The sequence below is a fragment of the Alexandromys fortis genome, unplaced genomic scaffold, assembly GCF_014885135.2.
Source record: "Alexandromys fortis isolate MF-2015 unplaced genomic scaffold, M_Fortis_MF-2015_v1.1 scaffold_98, whole genome shotgun sequence".
NCBI classification, from domain to species: Eukaryota; Metazoa; Chordata; class Mammalia; order Rodentia; family Cricetidae; genus Alexandromys; species Alexandromys fortis.
In genome coordinates this window covers 658,343-675,848 of record NW_026068002.1, presented here as the reverse complement: position 1 = coordinate 675,848, position 17,506 = coordinate 658,343, and the positions used below count along the sequence as shown (strand labels likewise).

The 17,506-nt window shown below is 47.4% G+C and overlaps 2 protein-coding genes and 1 pseudogene across 2 annotated transcripts in view; 2 read left to right on the top strand and 1 right to left on the bottom strand.

Moving 5' to 3' along the window:
• Irs1 (insulin receptor substrate 1) overlaps positions 1–4,944 on the bottom strand; it is a 61,009-nt gene extending 56,065 nt beyond the window's left edge. The window contains exon 1 of the mRNA XM_050160996.1: positions 193–4,944. Within this exon, the coding sequence (XP_050016953.1) occupies positions 214–3,915 (3,702 nt within the window). The 5' untranslated portion in view covers positions 3,916–4,944 and the 3' untranslated portion in view covers positions 193–213. The remainder of the gene's footprint in view (positions 1–192) is intronic.
• Positions 1–17,506, top strand: part of Rhbdd1 (rhomboid domain containing 1) — a 195,012-nt gene that overhangs the window by 38,719 nt on the left and 138,787 nt on the right. The window lies entirely within an intron of this gene.
• The window catches only part of LOC126512973 (UV excision repair protein RAD23 homolog B-like), a 28,447-nt pseudogene continuing 16,112 nt past the window's right edge, over positions 5,172–17,506 (top strand).

The window sequence follows — 17,506 nt, the reverse complement described above, 5'->3', positions numbered from 1 at the left end:
GACTACCTGCCAGGTGTCATCGTGGTGTGAGCATCTGTGTACCCTGACTCAATGACCCCACTCCCTGAAAGTGTATCCTCCCCAAGGACACTGAGGGAAGGAGTGAAAAGGGACAGAGGGAGAGAGCAGAATTCAAGCCCCCACGTAAATAAGTGCACTTGTGTCGTCTGACCTTGTCACCATAAAACACACCTGTTGTGATGTCCAGTTGAGCTACTGACGGTCCTCTGGCTGCTTCTGGAAGCTGATGCTGGCATAGGTGCTTAAATCCTCACTGGAGCGTCTGGGGGAGCTGCCCTCATTGCTGCCTGAGGGCTGGTGAGAGGGAGGGGGTGGTAGGGGCTGCTGTTGAGAAGGGCACTCCTGAGGACGCTGTTTCACGTCCTTGGCCAAATCCAGGTCTATGTAGTTAAGACTATTCTCCAAACCCCCAGCAGCTCCACACGCTTGAGCTGTTTCCTTGGAGGCTCCCCCTAGATCCCCAGGTCTCAGCCACACATTCTCAAAAGATGCAGAGCTGTGGCGTTTTACATCCTCGCTGCTACTGCCGCCACCGCCACCACTGCCCGCTCCTGCAGCCCCTGCTCCAAAGGACACTGTGTTACCAGCCCGAGTTGGTGCTGAGAAGGTCTCGGAGCTATGTCTCCTCCGGCAGCCTTGAGTGTCTGCACGAATCACTTTGGCACTCTGGTTATGATTGGGACTGAGATTCACTCTGGTGAATGCACTCCCGCCCCCAGGTCCCTGAGGGCCTCCCAGCAGGGAAGAGTGAGCAGCCTGCTCAGCTGCTCCTTGAGGTGCAGCAGGAGAAGCAGAAGCTGTTGAGGACGAAGATGGAGCAGCCCCTGCGGCTCTGGGCAGGCTCACCTTCTCCGCAGCAAGGCCTGTCCGCATATCAGCATAGCTGACTGGAGCCACTGGTGAGGTATCCACATAGCTTTGACGAGGACAACCTATCTGCATGGTCATGTAGTCACCACGACTACTTGGCACTGACCGGGTTGGCCTGCAAATGTTAGCAGCCCCTGGAGGTGCAGGGCCTACTCTGCCCAACTCAATGCCACCACTCTCCTGCCAGGCTGCCCTCCGGCCTGGCCCCAAGTCCATGTTCATGTACTCTTCCGAGCCAGTCTCTTCTCTGGGAGCTGGGTGGAGCTGGGGTGGACACCGAACTGAAGGAGAGCTATGGGAAGTCGCGGGGCCAGCTAAATAGCCAGGCTGGCCACTCCCGAATTCAATATTCACATATTCCCCTGGGCTCTTGGGCTCAGGAGGGTGTAGCGAAGGCTGCTGCGGCGGCGGCTGCTCCCGAACCCGCGGTAAGGTGCTTGCCTTGGGATCTCCCAAGGACAGCCTTGTAGGCCGGGCCAGGCGGTTGTTGGTCTGTGCAGCTGTGTCTACCTTTCGAGGCAGATGGGGTTGCAAGACATGGTGGTGGGGATATGTGAGGCCAGACTCTGGCCTAGCCCCACAGTAACCCCCACCTAAGCTGTCACTGCTGGTAGAAGAGGAAGAATCTTCCGCAGTTGCAGCGTAGAGAAGGCGTCCAGAGCTAGAAGAGAGACGAAGATGCTGGTGCCTGGCACCCTCCTCTGGCTCCCCAGGGCGCTGGGTGTGCTTAAAAGACCTTGGCAATGAGTAGTAGGAGAGGACTGGTTTGTGCTGGGGATTGTCGGGACCGTAGTAGCATTCCGAGGGGCTGCTGGTGTTGGAGTCTCCCACGGGTGACATGTTCATATAGTCGCCTGTGCAAGGCAAGAGCTTACCGCCACCACTCTCAGCAGGGGCTTTGGAATGAGGCAGGGCATGAGGATGGTGCCCCGCTACTCCATTTGTCCACGGCTTCCCATAGCTGCTCCCAGACGGGGCGGCACTGCTGCTGCTGCTGGAGCCACCACCAATGTCAGGGGAGCAACTGCCACTGGGAGACATCATCATGTAGCCGTTGGGGTCCACTCTCTGAGGGTGGCGTCGGATGGGGTTAATGATCTGCTGTGGGGCGGATACACTTTTGGGGCTCATGGGCATATAGTCCCCATTTCCTTTACGGTTGCTGGGCACTGGAGCCACCCCTGGAGACATGGGCATGTAGCCGTCATCGGTGTGCAGGGTAGAAGTGTCCGGACGGTGGTGGCCCCCGCGACGCTCCAAGGGGTGCATCTCTAGACCCTCTTCGGGATAGGAGTGGGTGGGCACGAAGGCGGAATGCCGGTAGCTGGGCAGTCGGCCTCCACTGCCACCTCCTGGTGGGTATGCAGCGGGCATCATCTCCGTATACTCCTCAATAGAAGCCACAGAAGACTGTGAGGGGGTCTTCTGATGGGAGATGGTAGGGGACGTGCCTGCGGAGTGAGTTCTCTTCCGAAACCGGTTATCCAGATCTGCTGCGCTGGTGGCTTCATCCCCAGTCAATGCCGGGCTTGTCCCCAAGTTAGCACCTGGGAGGTAGCGATGGCCATTACCACCCCTAGACAAAATGTAATGTCCATTGGGGGCAGTCAAGGTGGAGGCTCCCTTGCCACCCATGCAGATGTAGTTGCTCAGCTCTTCCTCACCCCTGGCTGGTGGGGTGTGACCCAGGGAATCTGGGGTGACGCTGCGGAAGGAACTTCGGAAATCGCACGGACTAGAACCATACTCATCAGAAGAGATGAAACCGCCATCACTAGGAGAACCGGACACCGAAGCACTGGAGCGCCTCGGGAAGAGACAGTCTGAGGTGGAGCCATGGCCACTAGTGCTACTGGATGACAAACTGACTGGGCTGGTGGCTGAAGGCGAGCAGCGGGAAGAAGGCATAGGGATGGAGCGGCTGTGGTTGAGTGGAGGGTGAAGCCTGGAGCTTCCTCGATGCCGATGGGTGTGGGTCCTGTTGGTGCTAGGGCTCACAGGACTGCCATCCACTGATGCTGGACGGGACATGGTGCCTTCGCCATCGCTAGAGGCGCGCACCCGGAAGGAACCTGGTTTCCCACCCACCATGCTGGCAGGGGAGGTTGCAGTGATGCTCTCGGTGCGAGATCGGCGAGTCAGGCCCACCTGGCTGGGTGGAGGATTGTTGAGATGGTGCCTGCGAAGGGGAACACTGATGGGGTTGGAGCAACTGGATGAGGACTGGCTTTTGCTGCGCGGGCGAAACTCGTCGCTCATGGCCCGCATGGCCTCTAGGATGGTCTCGTGCATGTTCTGGGCTACCACGGAGTCATCCACTTGCATCCAGAACTCGCCGGGCCCCGTCACGGCGGAACGCCCCACCTCAATGAAGAAGAAGTTCTCTGAGTGGCCACAGCGTCTGATGTTCATTAGCTGCAGCACCACAGCCGCTGCCTCGGAGTTCAGCTTCACAAAGCTGATGGTCTTGCTGGTCAGGCAGAGACGATAGATGCCAATCAGGTTCTTTGTCTGGCCCAGGCCCTTGGGTTTCAGGATAACCTGCCAGACCTCCTTGAACGCGGGTCCTGGTCCAGTGTCATAGCTCAAGTCCTCCCCTGCTTCTCCAACGCCAGAGCTGCCGCTGCAACTACCACCGCAGCCTCCACCTCCAGCCCCGTCATGGTGGGCCTTTGCTCGATTATGCAGCTGCAGAAGCGCCTGGTACCAGCTGTCTTGCTCAGCCTCGCTATCTGCCGCAATGGCAAAGTGTTCGTCTCGGGTGTAGAGAGCCACCAGGTGCTTGTTCTTGGAGTCAGCCCGCTTGTTGATGTTGAAACAGCTCTCGAGGGGGATCGAGCGTTTGGGGGCGCTCGACTTATGCCGCCACTTCTTCTCGTTCTCATAGTACTCCAGGCGTGCCGGGCCCCCGGTCTCGCTGGCTGCTCGCAGCACGAAAAAGCGCTTGTGCATACTCTTGGGTTTGCGCAGGTAACCCACCTTGCGCACGTCCGAGAAGCCATCGGTATCTGGAGGGCTCGCCATACTGCTGCGGAGCCGAGGGAGGTGCCGAAAAACTGGGTGGGGGGAGTATTCGCGATGCGGCCCCGCACATGCACTCCGGGGCTGAAGGAAGCAGAAACCCTGATTCCGAAATCGTCGCTGTTCCCGGCGCTGAAAAAGGGCAGCCGAAGGGCGAGGTAGTTGCGCCAAGGAAGATTGCCGGACCCGAGTTTAAGGGCGTTTCATGCCCGGAGGGGAAGGCAGTGTGTCTAGGGTGAGTGCAGCCGCAGTCTTCTGAGGACCAAGTCTCCCCCGAGTCTCCGCAGCCCAGAAGAAGCTAAGATGCATCCCTCGCCGCCCCTGATCGAGTCCGGTGCAGGGAGGCAGCAGCGACCGAGGAGTCCCAGCTTGGCCCTTCAGGCGCGCGCGCCTTCCCTCTCGAGTTCCCCTCTGGAAGTAGCGATTCCCGAGGCAAATTAAATATCCTTGGGCAGGGGGAGGCGGGCTGCCAAGTCCCAACGTTGCACGGGGTTCTCCCTCCTCCTTCTCCTCCTCCTCCGCCTCCTCCCACCCTCCAACCGTCCCCGCCGCCACCAGCCGCCCAAATACCAGCTCAATCGCAGAGACCGCGGCGCTGCGGCTGTTGCTGCTGCTGCCGCCACCCGAGGACGCGTCCTCTGCAGCCCGCACTCGAGCCCATCTCGGCGGGCGGGGAAAGTGGCTTTTCCACGCGCAACGCTACTGGGCAGCCAGGGGAGCAGGGGACGGTCCAGAGGGACAGACTCATCCCTGCCCCAAGCTCCAGTCCGCGAGGGAGGAGGGAAAGGGACGGGAGGGGGAGGCGGCGGGGAGGGAGGTTTGGGAAGAGATGGGGGGTGAAGGGGGAGAAGACGCCCGATCCTCCGGAGGCGCAGCCGCCGCAGTTACTTCTCCCTCCTCCTCCTCCTCCTCTTCCTCGGAGAGTTGCCGAGAGCCCCAACCAAAACAAGCGGCGGCGGCGTCTGGCACCGCGCGCCGGCCCCCTCTGACCGCGCCGCGGTCTCACTCCCGAGGAGCAAAACACGTGACGGAGCCTCAGCTCTCTGCAATCGGGCAGCGGCCGGGAGGCTCCAGGCAGGGTCTCTCCCTCTCTCTTCTCGTTCTACATTCCCGGCCGAGCCCGCCCCGCGCCCGCCCCTCTCCACCCCCTGGCCGTGCTGCAGAGGCGCCCGCGCCCGGCCTTTGCTGCAGCGCTCAGGCAGCGCCCCTGCGTGGCCGCTAGAGCCCTGGGCGCTGCGTCTCCTTTGCCCGCGCCACCCATGGCGCCCCCGGCTCGCAGGAATCCCCGCGGTGGGAGGGCGGGCGTGTTTGGGTGGCTACCGGAAAGCAAGAGGGGAGTCTGGGAAAACAGGAGGGGGCGATCTGGGGAAGACGCAGGAGTGAGGGTGGGGGCAGTTGGGGGGGGTGCACTGCGGCTACAGAGCCCCGAGTGGGAAGGCTGGGGAGGAGGGGATCCCGATGACCCGCAGTCTCTCACACAGGTAAAAGCGACCCCTGAGAGTCAGCTGGATGTTGGTTTCTAGGTAAGAGCCCTGGGGAGAGCCACATTTTTGTAAGGTTTTCTAAAGGACTTCTAGGCCAGCCTTCCACCTGGAATCTCCGGATGTGCAGCGGTGAAGCACCTGGAAGGAACACAGAGGGATGCCCAAGGACAACGGCTGTTGCTGGTTTAGGGTCTCTCGGAATCAAGACCGGGGATCTCACGCCTGGCACTATTGAGATTAGCAACTGATCAGTTAGGGAAGAAATAAAATGTAAATGTCACAATTCCATTCCCTTCGTGCAGTTGAACTGGAGTTAATACTTATGGATTAGGGCAAAGGATGGGGGTGAAAGAAACCTGACACCCCTTAACATGTTCTCAAGTCTATCTGCATTTAAAAAAAAATGACGTTCAAAGAGTTCCTAAGTTACAATCGTAACTGTGTACATATTACCAAATGTTTGCTTCATAGTTTCCACGCGCAGTGGACGACCCAATAAATTTTTAACCTTGACCACAAGGATAAACTGTTAGGTTGTACAGGAAAATGGGTACTTCTTGATGAAAACGGGTCAGCAGCCTAGTTGCAAAGCCTGTTAGTCGGTCTCGCCATAAACAGACACTCCCCAAAGTTTTTATTTTATTTTTTAAAGTGACCTATAAATCAAGCAGAATGTGTCCCTGTCTTGCCCAACTGGCATGAAAGACCTACAAAGGTGACGTTGGTCCCTTGCTTAAAGCCACCCCACATTAGCCCTGGGCGGTTATGGGTTCCATCTCTTTTATTTTTTTTTTTTTTACTCCCCGCCAGGAACCCTCTCAGCCTCCAGCTCTCTGGTACTGCAGAATGTTCACAGGGAGACGCAGCAGTAAAGGTTCTGGGCATGCTCAATCCACTAGACCGCCTGGCCTGAAGTGTGGAAGGGGGGATCGGGGGGGGGGGACAGGGGAGGGGAGTCAAGGGCGGGGGTAGCGCGCCTTAGCCTAATGTGGGGCGAAAGGCGGGGTGAGTTTCTTGGGGCAGCCTGCTGATTGGTGGAGCTGCCTGTCCTTCCCGTCTTGCACAGATGCAGTAGAGGGGAGAGAGGGTGAGGGTACCGACGTAGGTGCCGGCGCCATTCAGAGGCTTGTGGTAATTGATTTGGGATATCCCGCATCTGCAGATGCCGCCTCCTCACGAAAGCCTGGGAGCCTCCGGTTTCTCTTTGCACTCTGTCCTTCACCACACAGGTTCTTCTCAACCTGGCTAATGTATTATCTGGGTACACATGTTGAATTGAAAGTCCTCCCTTTCTCCCTCTGACAGCTTGGTGATGCGGGCACACGTGCCCACTACCGCAAGGCTATAAATAGCAAGTAATTTGGAAGTGGTACCGAGGCAGCAATAGCAGGAATCGGATTCTGAAGGTTTGAAGGGGGAGGGAAGGATGTGAAGTAGAGATGCCTGAAGTTAGTGTAACAGAGTTACCATGGGCGGTTTGCCCAAGCCCCACCCACCCACCAATGAAACAAAAAAGAAACATAATAAACAGCTGTTTTACAGCAAGATCTAGATTAGGCCAAAAGGCCTTTTATAGGAGGGGGCCTGTGGTTCGCGTTTTGCAGTAAAGCAGTTCAATTCCGTAGACTTTCGTTTTTAAAATTACTTCTTTCCTGCCCTCCATCCCCAACCAAGATCAAACAAAAATAGAGAGGGGGGGGTTGTACCTCTATGAGGAAAACATACTACTTTCTCAAAGGAGGGGACAACCGAAAGAGCAATTTATTTTGGAAAATTTTTACAAGTCATCATCCCCAAAGGTTAGGGCTTTGGTGATATGAAAGTAATTGTTATTATGGCTGAAAATAAAACAGAACAACTACCTTGAAGTGTCCAAAGACCTGGGTTGGATCCCCAGTAACACACACACACACACACACACACACACACACACACTAGAGTTTTACTGCCAATCTTTAAGAAGTTAATATTTAGATTGTAATACAAGAAGTTCAGTTTTGTACTTTTTTAATTCATAAATTACTATAACTCTGGAAATGCAAATTCAAATTTGATTCATGAGAATATACAGAAGAGGAAAGGAGGGTTTTGTGGAATCTGAGTGAAGTCATGCTGAAGAGATACTACCCTGTCACCTTATGCTAAATTAGCCTTGTGTATTGCAATGAAATGCTCTCTATGAAAAATTTACACCTAACAAGGAGATTCAGACTGGGCAAGCAACTGATTACCAAAATAAATTGCTCAATACTGCCATCTCTAGGACAGTTAGAGACCACTTGTGAAGAGAATAAAGGAAAATTACACTTTAAAACATTGACTAGAAATATTGCCAAAACTAAATTGGCATATTGATGTCTTGAATACAGTCATGATGGTGGGAATTAAATTTTATGTGTCTTTGGTGCATATTTGATTAACATATCTATAATTACCCTTAAAGTGGGAAAATGGCATGTGTATAAAGTTATCAAGAGAATCAAAAAAGTCCAAGTTATTACATATAAATTAAATAACACTGAAGATATAACACCTCATTTAAAAAGTATAGAATCATTTTATATGGACACCTTTATGTCAGCAGATATGCTGATGGGTCAGCACTAAAGAAACCATTGGAATCTCAGAATTAATTTTGACAATTTGAGACAATGCTGGAAAGAATGAAAACCTGTAGATTTTTTTTACTGTAGGACTATTATTATTTTAATATACATGCTTAGTTATATGTATATTAACTTTTTCCTCCTCTGCAAAAGTGATCCAAAACATACGAGACAGAGTCTTGCAGCTTTAGTATCAAAATATCAATGATACAAAATTACTGGTATATAAAAGGTGTGTGTGCGTGCGTTTACACATGCTAAATATCAAGTACCTGACATTGACTCAAGCAGCAGAACCCAAGTAGATGAAAACTCTTCCTCCATGGAGGAGAGGAGCCATAATCTTAAACTCCAAGGATGGTTACAACTCATGAAGTGATTAGCAGATTCTTCCCCTTGTTCCATTTTTTTGGGACATCTACATGTGTGTCCAGCATTAGACCCAGATCTGTCTTACAACAGCAGGCACTGGTGCCTAAGATCACATAGCAAGCAACTGCCTTCTGATTGATCAGGCATCATGTGTAGACAGTGTATTCTACAATCAGAGATGCCTCTACCATTAATAACTTTCCCTCTTGTCAGTAAAATCTTCCATCCTTTTGGATTATAAAAGATCATTAAAAGCAAGCTGCAAAGTCACATTTGGCCTCAGAATCTGCTAGATTAGGGTTTCTCCAACCCCAGAATCTTCTTAAAATGAAGGTCCTACTTCAGAAGGTTCAGGAAGGAAGACAAAGGGCCTTCAACCTGTTCCCAGTGCGGCTGATTCCATGGAGTTCTACTGCTGATGACGGATTGAAAGGCATGAGAGTAAGGTGCACGAAGTACAAGCAGAGCACTTGCATCACAGCTTTAAGCTCGTTCAAAGAGAACAACAGCAGTAAACATCCAACTCAACTAAGCGCTCACTGTTTGGGGATTTCTCTATGGCAGTCACACCTATCAAACATGGAGAGTTATTCTCTCCAAGGTGTGATTAGTGCACTGCAGATTTCTGACCTCATCCAAGCCCCAAACTAACATGTCATAGTTAAAAAAAAAAAATTCTCACATCTAAAGCAGTATTGCAAGAGATTCCTACTGACCCACAATTTTAAACAATATTGGCTTATGCACAGAAGGGAAGATTTTAATTAGGTACCATGGAATTAAATGAACATACAGCTTACCTATTAAAGGTCTCTATCTGTGGGCTGTTCACTACAACTAGGCAGAGCAGGCAATGACCCACGCTTGGGTGCACCTCATAGCAGCTTTGAGAAAAATCAATTACTGGCAATCAGCTGTTGAGAATCCATCTCTGCTCTCAGACTGGATTTCACACTGCATCCTAGGGAATTCAGAGAGTAAATGCAGTGAGTGCTAACCCAGGATTTCAGAAACATTCTAATCCCCTCAGCAGTGCCCAAACTTTTATCATTTGGGGTCCATAAATGCAAGAAATGAACACATGGATGAAATCAGAGGAAAGCCAAGCCAAGTGAAAACTCAAGGCCACAATTAAGTGCTTCCATTTCAGAGAATGCACTGATTGACACATTTTCATTTTAATTTTCTTTGCACCTTTTCTAAACCTGTACTTGATTGTATGTGTATGCACGTGTGCCTGGGTGTATGCAGATACCCCTGGAGGTCAGAAGAGGATATCGCACCCCTGATACTCTGAAGCTACAGATACTTGTGAGCCACCATATGGATGCTGGGTACTGAACCCAGGTCCTTTGTAAGAGCAGCAAATGCTCTTGGCCGCAGTCATCTCTCCAGCCATTTTGTGCGTCTTTATTTCTAACTATACTTTAATTTCCTTTGTAGTTGTCTTTAGTACAGACTGGGAGTTTGCCACTCAACTGTATAGCTCAGATAGGGTCACTCCTTTGGCTTTTGGGGTGGGGTGGGGTCACAATGGCTCAGGGCTGGAAACAACTCAGAGTCTCCTGCCAGCTAAGCTAATCCCCTACCGCTGAGCTGCTTCGCAGTTTTCTTGTAGGTCTGTATTGTGAAACATGGTCTCAGTGAGGTTCCCTGCTGGTCCTGAACACATTGCAGTCCAGGCAGAATTCTAGTTTGCATTCTCTCTGCCTCAACCTCCCCAGTAGCTCTATCTGCAAGAACAGAACATGAGGCCATCTCCACTCAGCATCTTACGTTTTTCATTCTGCTACCGTGTGGTCGGCTAAAATCTGACACCCTAAACTGACTCTCAGTTTGCTGAGTTTTCCTTCCATGTGCACTTTATCAATGGTGAATGCCTTGTGCGCTTTACTGTGTGGCCGGGGTCTATACACGCAGCTACCCTACGCAGTATCTTAAACTCACTTCTGCACCCTTTTCCTCCTCACACTCTTGCCTGAGCTCTAAACCTGGCAATTATGTCTTCTTCTCTCTTGTTTGATATTTTAAAAAAAATCAAAATTTCTCAAATTGGCATTCATCACTAACTAGAGGTTAGAAATACTACTTTTTTTTGGTCTATAAAGAAAGGAGCTCATATCGACTCCAGGAATTAGAATTACGTTGCTATAGGAGGTAATGTCCCCTGTGACACTAGGCAGAGTCCCTGACATCAGGATTGCCTAGGGAGTTACTAAAATCAAAACTTGCTCCAGAAAGTTGTGCCCCTTTATTGATATTGATTATTTATTTGATAAATAAAGTGGCCTTTATTTATCAAAGGTCACTGGGCTTTATAGCCACTACACACATGGACCCTATTAGAAGGAATCAAGCCACTGCAGAGAGAAGTGAGCCTAGATCATAGTTTTGATGGAAGGAGTGTTAAACAATTTGTAGCCACCTTTTAAATTATTACAGATCAGAAGATATGGAATGATAGAAAATGAGGAGGGGAGAACGAGGAGAGCCGTCAAGCTGAGGTAGCAAGTGCACATTTACACATGGGAGACTGAAGTTGGAAAGACGAATCCGGGCTAAATGATCATTAACTCTTAATTTTTCCAAGGTCAACCATGGCTTGTTTATTAGTGTTAGAGGATTCAATAACTGCTAAAAACAACAACAAAAAAAAAACCCACTTTCCTCTCAGCAGACTCTCCACTTTCCCTAATTTTTGGTTTCCTTTATGTCACATTAACAGACTTTGAAAGGAACACCAAGATGTCATTCAGGACCGTGGACAGCATCAAGAAGGGGGCACTGCCAAAAGCCTTACTCCTGTGGGTGGGACACTCAATGCGAAGTGTGAGAGTGAGGAATGATGGGCTCCCGACTTCCTGAAATCTGAAGGGACTGATTCCTCTAGACATTCAGCTGGTGCTATCTGACTCATTGAGATATCTCATCACCATTGAGAGTCAGAGGTGGTGACGACACCTATACTCAGCACTCAGGAGACAGTGACAAGAGGTCACTCGGGAGTTCAAGGCCACTCTCTCTGCTCAGGACAACAGGGCTGCATAGCAAGCTCTTGTCTCCAAATAAAACACAATTTCTCAACAGAATTCCATCTAATGACAGACAAGAGGACACTGAAAGTGAATAGTCACAAGTTGCCAGCTTAAAATGTCCAATTTTTAAAGTTTGCTATTTATAATTTGATGCTATTTATGCAATTTTCACATTTTTGAGAACTATGGAATACAGCAGCCCACTAAGAGAGTTAAGTCATACTGAGAGAGCAGGCTTGACACTGGACGACTGTAAAGCATATAGGCTTTGTCCCCAAATATCCAGAACTCTCCAGCCTTGCTTTAGTGATTGTCTGCCCCATTCTTCACACTGTGGTGATATTTTGTTTATGTTTTAACAAATAAAACTTGCCTGAAGATCAGAATACAGAGCTAAGCCACTAGATGCTAGGCAGTGTTGGCACACACCATTAATCCCAGGACTGAGACAGAGGCAGATAGATCTCTGTTACTTCAAGGCCACCCTGAGATACACAAGATTGACTCTGTCTAAAAGAGAAACAGAGCTCACACAAAGGTGATCCCAGCACTTGGGACCACACACCTTTAATGCTAGCACTAGGGAGGTGGAGACAGGAGTGATGTGGCTGGACGGAGAGAGGAATATGAGGTGGAAGACGTCAGGAGCTCAGTGCAGTCTGAGGTTTGGTGGAGACAGATGGAGTCTGGAGATGCAGTCTGGGGACAGGACCACCCCTTCTGTCTGAGCATTGGTAAAGTAAAAGAACTCTCTCGTGGCTGGCTGCTCTGCTTCTCTGATCTTCAGCATTAACCTTCAGCATTTGACTCTGGGATTTTATTATTAAGACAAGATAGAATTTGTGTTACGCTACACATTTAAATTCCCCTTAATATTTAGATGTTGCTTGCAAGTGTGTGTGTGTGTGTGTGTGTGTGTGTGTATCTGTAGGATTTAGACAAAACACTGAGAGTTCTAGGAAAGAGTAAAAGATAAGGAGGAATGAGTATGACATGGAACTTCTAGAACCATGAGAGAACTGGCTAAAGAAAACCCAGTGGTCCATGTGAAATATACTTAAATATCTTTTTTCACTATGGTGTGGCATAAACTGTATAAATTACTTCAGCCTTTTCAGATGGCAGTTGAAGATGAGCTACTCAAATTTCCAATGCCTATTTCAAATTGACCCAGAAGTTCCACTGATATGGGGGGAAAGAACTATACAGCGAGTGTAGAGGAATATACTCAAGGGTTGTTTTTTCAAAGAGAATGGCTGGGAACAATACACGTGAACAGACCTTGCTAAATAATTTATGCTGTGTCTCCTTAAGGCAATAGAATACAGCCATGAAAAATACTGTAGTAGATCTGTATGTGCTGGTATTGAGCAATCCACACAGAAAAGAGACAAGGTGCAGAACTGTGTTGCAGATGCTCCATTTATGTTTTTAATAAATGTATGTGGAGCTTTCATATATGTGAAAACATTATAGCTGAGCAAACAAGAACTCTTAGGGGTCCTAAGGAGCCTGACTTTTAAAAATATTTATATTCCATGTTTCTTTTTTTTATGACATCGATAGATTACTATTTGTGTTAGGTTGCTTTATATGTAATCAAAATACAAAGCAGGATGGGGTTGGAGAGATGGGTCAGTGGTTAAGAGATGGCAGCAATGGGTCACTGGATACTCGTCTAGAGGATGCAGACTTGATTCCCAGTGCCCATGACTTTGTTCATTTTCTGATCTATTTTCTGAAGTATTACCTTTATGTTCATTTGTTTTCGAAGTGTAGCGTTTGACCGCCCCCCCCCACCTGTTTTTTAGGTGAGTCATAAGAATCTTGAAAAGAAGGCTGAAGAAAGTTCTAGGGATGGGCTTGTGTAAATAATGGTAGAAAAGTTGAGAAAAACACGAGGCATTCCATGTTGCTGTAGTCTTACACTGCTGCTGTGACAAAACACGTTCATGAAAAACAGCTTAAGTCCCTACCTACACCAACAAAGCCACACCTCCCTACAGTGCCACTCCCTTTGTGGGACCATTTTCTTTCAAACTACCATAAAAGGGGTATTAGGTTTACACTTCCAGACCACAGTCTGCTAATGAGGAAGCCTAGGGCTAGAACTTAGGCATGAACTTAAAGGCAGGCTTCCTGCTATTCCATGCATTTGTACCTCTAGCCAGGGAACAAACACACTAATGTGGAAGTAAGTACATCAGGAACCAAGGAAGATGCTGTTCTAAGCTTTAGCACTCTGCTTATCAAAGCTCTATTTTCATGTCTCTTTATAACATGTGCATGAGTCTTTTAGACATTATCATAAAGTTCTACAACTTGGGGTAAGGGGGTCGACTAGACAAGAGGCTAGGTCATAGCCAGAAGTGTTTTTAATTAGTTGTTCTTAGATAAGGCAGGGACAAATTTAATGTCACCTCACCTCTGCTAGGAAGAATTCAAGACCCATCGTTGTGACCCAAAACCTATAGGATATTTGAGTATTCTAAACCATAAGTCAGATTGCATTCACTAGAATTGTATGGAGAAAATGGGAAGGAAAAAAGTCAAGATGTTTAAGAACTTATCCATTCATCTTCTGGAGAAATTTACCTCAGAGATCGTAAATTGTTTTTGTCTAAAGATTCTTGGAATGGTTTAAGAACTAGCCTAGTTATGATCTAGGCTAAGGGATTAAGTACTCTAAGATCTTAAACTGTTCCACATACCCAAGATCTTGTTGTTTACAAGGTATGAAGACAAAACTTAAAAAAAATGATCTAATGCCTTTACCTGACCTCCAGTGTTATAAAATGATGGTTTGTATTTTGACTTTTTTTTCCAGAAGCAAAAATAACAACTTATATTTCAATTGTGGCTTCTCCCTGACACTAAAATGCATAGCTCTTTGTGGAAATGTCAGTCATTATCGCTCCCACCTTCATGGTGCTCCCTTATATTGTGTAAGAGTGTGCCATGAACTAAATATTCTTAATAGCACGTTTATTCACTGAGGTTAAAAACAGGCAGGCAGAGGTGAGAGGTTATGTTATTTGTAGATGGATTCATTTGGTCAATGCCATACAACAAATTTCCAAAAGCTAAAAGTTAGCCTGGTTATTGACTTAACTAAAATGCCTAGTAGACTAAAGTAAACGACTTCTCAGTTCCTTCCCGGACAGTTGATCTGGTTGGCCTCGTTGACAGTGTTCTAATTAATGCATAATAGTCAATCAAAAATGACTTACTGGGCACCAATCAGGTACATTACACTAATACTCAGCAGGGAGCCTGGGGAAACAGCCCTGGAAGGGATTAACTAAATGAAGACATAAACTGAAGCCATAAACTAGAAGCTAATGAGGTAGACATTTGTCTTTATAAAGTGTCAACCTGTACCTGCGGAACTGGGTGACCCAAATGCAATTATGCTCAGGATCACCCAGCCAAGCACAGACCTGGAAGATCCAAATTTCACTCCTTTTAAAATTGAGGCCGTTTCTTCTCGGAAGAATTGGAAAGACACAAGAGTTAACGGTGGGAGTGAAATCACCATAGAGCAAGCACGCTCTCCATGGAGAAATTCTCCTAATGTCTGTGTTAGAATCCCTTGGTGATAGCATGGACGATTTCAGCTTGCTAGGACTCACACGAGACCAAATACACACAAATGCAGCACGTGCATTTTAAGTGAATTCTGCTGTAGCACGCAGGGAGCACTTCGTACACTGGAAAAGATTTTGTGGTTTTGCACGTTTCCCTGAATTTTTCCTTTGTGTCTTAGTTCAATGTGGCAAGTGCATCTGTTATGGTGTCTAAAGGTTAGTTCAGAAGCTTAAGAATTCAGGATGATGAGGCATTAATTCTATGACTATCATGTCTTCTTTCATGAAATCAGAAATTGCAAACTGGTTGCTTGCTGATGGCATGCGCTTGAGCAATTGGTGGTCTTTTTAATCGGGCTAAATAATATTTTAATTAGATGTTAGCATTAAACATTAGGTGACAATACATCAAAAATATGATAGTATTGTTCTTCTTTTTGAAAACAATCACAACTTAGGGACAATATTTTCAGTGAAATAAGACAGACACAGGAAGGCAAGTATCACGTGTTCTCCCTCATATATAGAAACCATAAAAATGCTAACACAGAAAATAGTGGTCACCAGAGATTGGGGGCCCTGGGGTAGAAGGAAGATGGCAGAATATGACAAATACAGATTGTAAGATGTATGCAAGTAGCCACACTAAACCCCATTACCATACACAATTAGTGTGTGCTAATAAATAATAATAGGATCAGCTTTGGCCCCAGGTGTTTGTCTGGCCTTGGTCAGTCAAAAGAGAAAAGCAGCTGCCCTTTCTAATGGTCAGTTTCCCACCATCTTCCTGACACCATGGTCAAGTGTCAGGTACCATTTGTCACTATGATGCTTTCTTGCAGCCGGCCCACTCGACTCATTTATATCACCTGCCCGGATCCTCTAGGCACTTGAGTTTATGACCCCTGTCTTCAATGTACTTCAAAGCCGATTGCATTTGAGCAGTGTTTTGTGATGAAGACAGATATTCCACATTGGGACTAGTCCTACTGCATTCCCCTGGGGCGCCCCTTTCTGTGTTCCTGGGCAGACTCTGGACTAATTCATTTAAAGGATGCTCATTCATCAAAAGGAAGCCCAATCTAACTCCAGCCTTTCTAGTAGGCTGCGCAATTTGCCTCATCTAATTGAGGTGCATCATGCTTTACTTTGCATTTCCACAGCAAAAGAAAGAACATTGCTCACAGAAACAGATGTCTTGTAGGAGATGGTGATTTACAAACTTTTTATCAAAATGAAATACATAAAAATCACTTGGGAAAAAATCATACGTGGATAATCCTGTGTCAGCACAGGCTCATTGTCTACAGTCCATGTGGTAGGGTTAATAATGGCAGAGACTGTGTAGGAAAGGATGGAGTCCATGTGATGTCTTCTGCTGAAACTGTTCTAAAAAACAAAGCGGAAAGTTTGCTTTAAATCCATAACAGGCACATAATAGCCCAAGAATATCATCTAATGGGTCCTATGTTTCTCCCGTTCCATAAAAATACAAATAGCTAATATTTCATATTATTTCTCAATAGTGCCTTGAAAACCCAAATACAGCCTTTCCCCCAAATAAAATGAAACCTGACCCTGAGAAACAAGCCTTTCCTCTTATTCTTTTTAGTTCTTTGACTATATGCATTGAAAATAAACCTCAAGACAACTGGAGGCAAAAGTCTATAAATATAATATCAAGTTGAGGTTTGTGCTTGAAATTACCTGTTCTGGTGCTATTTTTTTCCCTGTAATTCACATCTACCTACTGGCTAGGGAACGCCGACAATCTGTGCGTGACTCATGATGACTCCTTAGGGTTGGAGGCTAGAGAGATGTCTCGGCAGGTGAGAGTGTTCCGTGTGCAAGCACGAGGACCTTAGTTACCATCCTTAGTGCCCGTGGCTGCGCGCATGACTGTAACCCCAGCGCTGGAGGAGGGGCAGACTGAATATTACTGGGGCTTTCTGAGTGCTAGACAGGCTCCAGGGTCAAGGAAAGACTCTGTCTCAAGGGAATAGGGTGGAGAGCAATTGAGCAGGACATCCAGCATCATCATCTGGCCTCTGTGTTTGCATGGGTGCATGTACCCACACGTACACATGCTTACATCACACATATGGACCTCATAGCACACACACTCACACACATACACACAAAGAAAACTTTTTCATGTTTCTCCATTTTGGGCTATATGAACTTGATGTTTCTGCTTCTGGCCTCCTTCTTTTTTTTTTTGATTGACTAATATTTTTAATTAGTTTTTGAAGAATTTGTGGTGGATTTATGTTGTTAAATCGAAGATTTCCAGACCACACCACAGATCCTGGATTTGATCTTCAACACTGATAACAAAACAGCTGAAAAGTAATATCCTATTCTAACAAGCAGGACAGAGGTTTTCTTTCTTTTTCTTTTTCTTTCTTCTCTCCTTCCTTCCTTTCTTTTTTCTATATGATATTGATAATCAACACTGTGATTTTTTTATTTTTTTTTAATTTATTAAAGATTTCTGTCTCTTCCCCACC